This window comes from Dipodomys spectabilis, unplaced genomic scaffold (genome assembly GCF_019054845.1).
Source record: "Dipodomys spectabilis isolate Male_0828 unplaced genomic scaffold, ASM1905484v1 ptg000230l, whole genome shotgun sequence".
Classification (NCBI taxonomy): Eukaryota; Metazoa; Chordata; class Mammalia; order Rodentia; family Heteromyidae; genus Dipodomys; species Dipodomys spectabilis.
Genome location: NW_024870907.1, coordinates 2,532,235 through 2,540,802, shown reverse-complemented (window position 1 = coordinate 2,540,802; position 8,568 = coordinate 2,532,235). Strand labels below are relative to the sequence as shown.

Genomic DNA, 8,568 nt, shown 5'->3' with positions numbered 1-8,568 from the left:
TTCTTCCCAAACACCACAATACTGCCCTTCCTCATTTCCTTTATGTGGGGAAAAAATGGTGGCCCCACTAAAGGGGGGGGGGGCATTGGTCTTGGCAGGATAGTTCCATTTATTGACAATATTTAAAGCTGCTACACTCCTTTCTCTCTTCCTTTTCTCCTTCTATTTCGCTTCTTTGTGTGTTTCTGGTCTTGTTAAACTCCAGGTAGGCTGGAGATGGACCTTGTGGCACAATCCATGCTTGTGGGAGGGAGAGGAGGGAACCGGAAGGGAGGAAGGCAGGGCGAGCTCTTTCCCTCCTTGGGACGCCTTCGGCGAGGGGCGGGGCCTGTGCCCAGAGGGCGGGGTCACACGCGATGCTGTGGAGATGGAAACGCGGACGCTCCCAACGCGGAACTACAACTCCCAGCGGCCCCCGCGCTTCCGGTCGGCGGCAAGATGGTGGCGCGCAGCAAGAAAGGCGCGGCGCGGGACGCGGTGGATACCCCCAGTCCGCCAGGGTACACAGGTGAGCGGCTCCGGGACGTGAGGCCAGGGGACAGACAGACTCCGTGGGGAGCGGGGTTGGGAGTCGAGGTGGCCAGGCCGTGTGGTCGGCGCCAGCCGCGGGCCTGGCCGGTCGCGAGGCCCACGCGGCGCCCCGGACCCCGCTGTCCGCACAGGTCCCGGGCGAGCCCATCTCGGCGACGGCGTTCTCCCCGCCGGCCTCTGGAACCAGACCGCGCCAGCCCGTTGCCGTGCGTGTGCTTCTTGGGGTTTGGACTCGGAGCCTCTGCCGGCCGGGCAGCCGCCCCCCCACTCGATGCACTCCCCCAGCCTCTGATTTTCGAGGCAGGGTCTCGACGGATGCCCTGGTGGCCTGGGCTGCCATCGTCTTATTTGTGCAAGGGATGACAGGCCCAGGCCACTTGTGCAGCCGTGTTGCTCCCTCAGAAGCTGGCACAGCAGGCATGCACCACACACCTAGCGCCTGCTTGAGATGGAGTCTCACAAGCTCCTTTTTTTTTTCCCCTTATATTTTTAAAAAAATTACTTTATTTCTATTGTGAAAATACCGTACAGAGGGGTTACAATTACATGGGCAAGATAATGAGTACATTTCTTATCAAGCATTGTTGTCTCCTTTGTTTCCCCTTCCCATCCCTTCCCATCTCCCCCCTCCCCCAACCCCCAAAGTTGTAAAGTTCGTTTTTCGACATAACGACTTGTGCATCTCATTGTTGCAATGGGTCCACCGGTATCCCTGTTTAAGCGATTTGTTTTTTTCCCTTCCCCTCCATAAATTATACCAACATCAAATACAGTGAAAGCAGGGGTTATATGGTGGGGGAGGGACATACAAAGCAACAAAAAAAAATCATCTTATAAATATGTTAGAAACAATCGCAAGAAAGAAACCATTTGAATATTTATCTTGGGGTTCATTTCACCTAACATCAACTTATCTGACCTTTTCTGCTTGTCTCAGACATATACTAGTTATTGCAAATAAGGGAAACCTTGGGACCTATGTTTCTTTGGGCCTGGCTTACTTCACTTAATATTTTTTCCAAGTCTTTCCATTTCCTAACAAATGGGACAATGTCATTCTTTCTGGTGGAGGCATAGAGTTCCATTGTGTATATATACCACATTTTCTTGATCCATTCATCTACTGAGGGGCATCTGAGTTGGTTCCATATCTTAGCTATGGTAAATAATGCTGCAATAACCATAGTTATGCTGGTAGCTTTAGTATGGGCTTGTTTATGATCATTTGGGTAAATGCCCAAAAGTGGGATTGCTGGGTCATAGGGGAGCTCTATGTGGAGTCTTTTGAGGAACCTCCATACCACTTTCCAAAGTGGCTAAACAAGTTTACACTCCCACCAACAGTGCAGTAAGGTTCCCTTCTGTCCACATCCCCTCCTGCATTAGAGTTCTTGATTACAGCCATTCTAACTGGGGTGAGGTGGTATCTCAATGTTGTTTTGGTTTGCATTTCTTTTGTTTTGTTTTTGTTAGTCATGGGGTTTGAACTCTGAGCTTGGGTGCCTGTCCCTGTGCTCTTCAGCTCAAAGCGAGTGCTCTACCGCTTGAGCCACAGTGTCACTTCCGGTTTTCTAGTGGTTTATTGGAGATAAGTGTCTCACGGACTTTTCCGCCCGGGCTGGCTTTGAAACGTGATCCTCAGATCTCAGCCTCCTCAGTAGCTAGGATTACAGGCGTGAGCCACTGGTGCCTGGCTTTGATTTGCATTTCTTTTATGGCTAGGGTCACAAACTCCTTTTTGCCTGGGCTGGCCTATAACCGAAATTCCTAGGACTCTTGTTTCTACCTCCCAAGCAGCTAGTATTACAGGCAGGAGCCACTGCCCCCAGCTTCTCTTGGTTATGCAGGCTTTTTACCCGTTTACTTGCTGTTTGTTAGGAAAATGGAGGAAACCAGAAAGGGAATAGACGGGACTGGATTGTCAACAGGCTAAGGACTGTGTTGCTGGCGAGGCATACAGACCTTCACGCTGGTGTGGAGGTTGTTCGAAGGACTGGATTTTGGGGCCGGGTTTATATAGGTCTTAACAAGGAAGCAGAAAATTAAAAAATGGGGCTGTGATCTCCTGGGGCCAAGGGCAGTCTTTGACCAGACCCAGAGAATGCTCTGCCTGGGTGGGGGGGTTTTCAGCTAAGCCAAGGTCACAAGCTGGTGCTTTGTTTGATGTACCTGGGGGAACAAGGCGGGAGTCCGTCCCTCACCCTTCATTGAGACCTGAGCTTCCCACATAAGGAGCGGCCGTGGCATCCCCACTGTGAGATGATCCAAGTCTCTGGATTTATGGAGACTGGCCTTTGTGGGATGCCAGTGATTAAAGAATTCCACTTGGTACGGACCTAATGTGAAGGTTCAAGCAAGTTTACTCTCAGAGTCTGCACAGGACATGGCCTAGCAGAGGTCCTGGTGAAGGATGATGGATGGATGGATGGGCAGAAAGGGACATACTGCAGGGAAGTGGCGTGAGTGCTCTGCAGGCCTCAGCCTGGGTAGCCCGAACTTGATTTCCCCTGTCATCATTTCTCTTCTAGCCATTCCCATCAAATTCTCAGAAAAGCAGCAGGCTTCTCATTACCTCTATGTGAAAGAACACAGAGTTCGAGAAGGCACGCAGTCAGCCTGGCCTGAGAAGTGTACCCTTTTTGTCCTCAATGTGCCTCCATACTGCACAGAGGTAAGCTGCTAGCATCTGGTGTGAGACCTACACTTTCTGGAAGGGGAGCTCTTATGGCCCTGTCACACCTTGGGTGGTGAGATGGAAATGCCCCACTGGATGGTATCTCAGGTCGCCTCTGTTGTCAGAAAATTGATATTTACGAGTTTTTAAGGGGCTGAGGATGTGGCTTAGTGGTAGAGTGCTTGCCTAGCATGCATGAAGCCCTGGGTTCGATTCCACATATAAACAGAAAAGGCTGGAAGTGGCTCTGTGGCTCAAATGGTAGAGTGCTAACTTTGAGCCAAAGAAGCTCAGAGGGCTGGGAAGGTGGCTCAGTGGTAGAGCGCTTGCCTTGCATGCATGAGGCCCTGGGTTTGATTCCTCAGCACCACATAAGAAAGAAAAAAGCCAGAAGTGGCACTGTGGCCCAAGTGGTAGAGTGCTAGCCTTGAGCTGAAGAGCTGAGGGACATTGCCCAGGCCCAGAGTTCAGGCCCCACGACCGGACCACCCCCCCCCCCCCAAAAAAAAAAATTATAAATAAATAAGAAGCTCAGAGACAGCGCCCAGGCCCTGAGTTCAAGCCCCACCCCAGGACTGGCAAAAAAAAGAAAAGAAAAGAAAACCAAGTTTTTAGAAATTGTTAGGAGCTGAGTGCCAGTGGCTCATGCCTGTAATCCTAGCTACTCAGGAAGCTGAAATCTGAGGATCACAGTTGAAAGCCGGCCCAGGCAGCAAAGCCCATGAAACTCTTAACCTCTAATTAACCACCAGATAACGGGAAGTGGTGCTGTGGTTCAAGCTGAAGAGCTCAGGGACAGCACCTAGGCAAAAAAAAAAAAAAATGCACAGCTTTGAATTCAAGCCCCATTACTGATACAAAAAAATACAAAATAAGACAAGCTTTAGGCGTACGGATGTACAGCTCTGCATTCCACACACCAGATGAACCCTTGTCACCATCACATACCCCGGAGGTCCCCTAAATTCCATCCTACCAAGGACCACTGCCACACTGACCCAATACCGTTGACGTGGTTGTATTTGACTCAGGTAGTAAGCGCAGCTGTCTTACAGGATCTCAGTCACACCGGAAATGTCTCCTGTGTTGTGATGCCCACAAGGCAGACCTGGACTCGGAGTCCTTCCCAGCCCTGGCTCCCTGGCAGGGCCACACCGGGGTGGGAAGCCACTGTGGATGCTCACATGCTGCTTCCCTCTGTCCATGGCAGGAGCGCCTGGCACGTCTCCTGTCCCCCTGTGGCCCCATCAAGTCTGTGGAGTTGCAAGAGAAGCCAGACCTCACCGAGAGCCCAAAGGAGCCAGAGTCAAAGTTTTTTCAGGCCAAGAGTGTTCCGGTAGGCCTCCAAGGCTCAGGTTCCATTGGAACGGAGTGTGAGGTGGGGTGGGGGTGCAGGGGAGGGCTCAGCAGTGGAGCACATTCCCTGGAGCTCGGGATTGCTCTATGATGTCAGTGCTACGGCGCTGATCCTGTCCCAAAAGTGCCATGTGCTTTGTCTTCCTGCCTGCCCAGCCTCCTCCGGCCTCCGCCTCCAGCACTGTCCTTTCCATGCCCGGGTTCTTTTAGACCTTCCAGCACTGAGGAGTCTTGTGACGTGAGCAGCCTGTGGTCTGCTACAGGCCTGGCTTCCATAAGCTCACCCTGGCCAGGGCAAGCCTGCGTCTCACCAAGTTCCTCAAACCGGAAGCAACCGGAAGGAAGGCCCCTGTGCGCCCTCCCTGGGGAAGTGCGTGGAGAGCCAGGAAGCATGGCTGCCCTCACCTGGCCTGCAGATGCTCTCTGCCATCCTGGTGGCTCAGGAGCAGCCTGGTGCCATCTCCCCAGGTCCAGTGATTGCAGGGGAGGGGACCGGCTGCCGGCCCACACTCTGCCCGCCTTCCCCACAGGGGTTCCAGGTGGCCTACGTGGTGTTTCAGAAGCCAAGTGGCGTAGCTGCTGCCTTGAACCTGAAGGGCCCTCTGCTGGTCTCTACAGGGAGTCACCCCGCGAAGAGCGGTGTCCACAGTCAGTACCGGCCCGTGTGCCGTCCCGTGCCCTGCCTGCTGTGTGTCCCATGCCCCCGCCTGCCATGCCATCCCGTGCCCTCAGTGCCGTCCCGTGCCCTCTGTGCTATCCCATGCCTGCCGTGCTGTCCTGGGCGCTTGAGTTCCCTCTGTGCTGTCCTGTCCCTGCATGCCATCCCATGTCCCCTGTCTGCTCTGCCATCCCGTGCCCGCTGTTCTGTCCCATGCCTGGGCCCTGGGTTGGCAAGAGAAACCCTTCAGGGGCTGGGGGGAGCATCTGTGGACATCACAAACCAGGCTTCTCCCCTAGAGCAGCACACAGGTGGCCAGGGTCTGGGCGCTGGGCGGGCAGAGGTGAGTGAGGGCCACCAGTGTGCTGTCCCGGGCCAGTGTCAGAAGACACCAGCTTGACCGGCTACTTCTGGGGGCCGGATGTGTGGCTGAGGCAGCTGTCCCTCCATGCCCTCTCCTGTCAGAGTGGATCAGTGACTATAAAGACGCGGTGCCCGACCCCGAGGCTTTGCGGGAGGAAGTGGACACGTTCATGGAGGCCTACGACCGGAAGATAGCTGAGGTAGGGGTTCGTGTGGAGACCCGGGGGGGGGGCGCGTGCCGCTGTGGGAAAGTGGCCACAGCACTGTAGGATGTCTTGCTCGGGGCCAGTGGTTGCAGCTGGTCCCTGGTTGCTGTGTGGAGCGCGGGGCCGCCTGGCTGGGCGGCATCGAGTGTCAGTGGTCGGTGGGGGGAGGGGAGTGCGGCACAGCTCTGGATCTCCACGGTAAGGCGAGGGGCGAGGGGCAGCTCTCCTGCCGAGGCGCGCGCAGCCACCTGTGACTCGTGCAGGAGGAGAGCAAGGCCAAGGAGGAGGAAGGAGTCCCTGACGAGGAAGGCTGGGTGACGGTGACGCGCAGGGGCCGGCGCCCTGTGCTGCCCCGGACGGAAGCTGCCAGCCTGCGCGTGCTGGAGAGGGAGAAGCGGAAGCGCGCCCGCAAGGAGCTGCTCAACTTCTACGCTTGGCAGCACCGCGAGACCAAGATGGAGCGTAAGGGCCACCCCGGGCAGGCAGGCGGGCGCGCGCACAGAGCCCAAGGCTGCAGGGTCCCAGGCAGCACAAAATACCCAGCAGCTGGAGCCCCAGCTGCAGCCTTGCGGGGGTTGGGGGTGTCTGTGTGCCCTCCCATGAGTAGCACTCCCTGCCCACCACCTGGTCTCCTGCTTCTGGCCTGGGTATGGGGACCCCCCCCCAGCTCCCATGCTGTCCCCAGACCCTGAGCTCAGGACAGCTCCAGAGCCTGTCCTCCCTTGGCTCCACACCCCACCCACCCTCTGAATTTGGTGGCATTGGGGTCCCCAAATTCCTGGGCTTCTGACTCCCGGGGAAGGGCCTCTCGGTGAGTTTTGATTGAGGCAGGCTGCCACCTCCGCCCCTAGCCTGCAGCCAGGGCAGCTCCCTGTCCTTGCAGGACCCCTAGCAGGCCCCAAAGCTGAGAGAGGACCGGGAGAGTGCCCTCTAGTGGGGACAGCGGGCAGCTGTCTGACCTGCCCCGTGTCCCCTCGCCCCAGACCTAGCCCAGCTGCGGAAGAAGTTCGAGGAGGACAAGCAGAGGATTGAGCTGATGCGAGCCCAGCGCAAATTCCGACCCTACTGAGGCCAGCGGCCGTGCCCTGGACCGCAGGTGGTGACCGGGCGCAATGTAAGGATCTGAGGGCCAGCGGGGCCTGGGACTATGCGCCACGCCCAGGGCCCATCAGTACAACAGCCCCGCCTGGCATCCACCCGGGCTGGAGCATCCTCAGGATGTGGCCTTCAGGAGGCAGTTCCCCCGCCCGCCTGGAAACCTCCCTTCAGGAAGTCAGACTGACCATCTGCCCTTCCTCCCTTGCCGTGAAGCCGCCTGGACAGCCGTGAGAGGACAAACCTTTTACGTCCATCCAGCCTGACAGCAGCAAAGACTCCAGAGGCCATCCTAGCCCCGGCTTCCTTCAGCTCCACCGGCTGACCCACGCCTCACTCCAGAGCGGCCCCCACGCCTGCCCCGTCCCCTTGAGGTCTCAGGTGGGGACGCTGGAATTCTGCCCCCGACCTGCTTGGGAGTTTCTGCTGCCCAACTTAGCCTTCAAGATCAGCAAGGCCCGACCACCCTGCGCGCTGCGTCCGCTCCGCGGGAAGGAGCTGACTATGCCCGCTGCGCAGGCAGCCGTGTTCATGAGGATGCGGTGGTGCCTTCCACCGCCATGTGCTGGAACTACTCCAGGAGGCGCGGGCTCAGGTGGCCAGCCACCACGGGGCTCTCCCCTGGCTGCGGTCCCCACTGCCTCAGGAACCCCCACGGGCTTGGAGGCCACCCAGCGGCCCGGGCACACGAGCTGTGCCAGGGTAGCTCAAAGCTGGGCCATGGTGCGGGTTGCTGACTGCACAACCCTTTCTTCAGAGGGAGCACGGGCAGGTTTCAGACGTGCTCCCTGGGAGAGGCTGGCCTTCTGGGAGGGCATCAGGTGTGTGCCGCAGCACAGGCCCAGACTCCACCATGGCCTCCAAGTGCCGATGCTCCCAGCTCCCCGGCAGGGGTCACACTGACCACACTGGCCCCCCGCCCTGTGGCCAGCACCCCACTAGTGCTGGGAGCAAGGGGTGGGCCTGGCCTGGCAGCACATGAGGTCAATAAATCTGGACGATTCTGCACTGTGTGTGACCCCAGGGCTAGGGCTAGCGCCATGGGGCGGGTCTGCTGACTCCTTGGGGGCAGCAGTGAGGGGAAGTCCCCGAGCCCCACCTCCACTGTGAAGAACTGCACCTCCTCCTCTGTGCCGTCCTTCCCCACGCTGTCCTCTGCACAGCCCTGTGAAGGGAGGGGTGGGACTTCCCCGGGCTGCCGCTCCATTTTCCCACCGCCAGCTCCTTTGAGCCAGACAACCTGCGGTTCAGCTGTCAGTAGCAGCCCACACCCAGCCGGCCCTGGGCCGGCACAAGCAGAGTACTTCCCCCATGGCCAGCCAGGGGGCGGCGGTCCCAGGCCCTGTGCGCACCACTGGCAGTGGAGCCGAGCCGCGGGAGCACGGCTGCCTTGCTGTCTCATATTTGATTACACAAGTCACGTGCTGCTGACAGTATGCCATCTTGTGGCATTGTGTGTGCTGGTTCTGGGGCTTGAACTCAACGACAGGGCACTGTCCCCAGATCATTTTTGCTCAGGGCTAGTGCTCTAGCACTTGAGGCACAGTTCCACTTCTAGCTTTTTGGTGGTGAATTGAAGTTAAGAGACCACAATCCTCAGATCTCAGCCTCTTGAACAGGATTGCAGGCATGAGCCATCAGTGCCCAGCTGGTGTGTGTGCCCGATGGATCCTGAAGCTTGAACT

General features: G+C 57.4%; 1 protein-coding gene across 2 annotated transcripts; it reads left to right on the top strand.

The window, feature by feature from the left end:
- The first annotated feature begins 421 nt into the window (after positions 1-421).
- Rrp7a (ribosomal RNA processing 7 homolog A) lies at positions 422-7,891 on the top strand. 2 transcript variants are annotated; one of them, XM_042697951.1, is made up of 8 exons: positions 422-508; positions 3,060-3,202; positions 4,416-4,541; positions 5,092-5,209; positions 5,685-5,782; positions 6,052-6,250; positions 6,772-6,860; positions 6,914-7,891. In XM_042697951.1, exons 1-7 carry the CDS (start codon positions 439-441, stop codon positions 6,855-6,857), a joined length of 840 nt encoding a protein of 279 aa, XP_042553885.1. In that variant the 5' UTR covers positions 422-438; the 3' UTR covers positions 6,858-6,860; positions 6,914-7,891. The 2 variants fall into 2 exon arrangements, with proteins under 2 accessions (XP_042553885.1, XP_042553886.1); XM_042697952.1 differs by having other exon boundaries at positions 6,772-6,902; positions 7,100-7,891.
- The last annotated feature ends 677 nt before the right edge of the window (positions 7,892-8,568 follow it).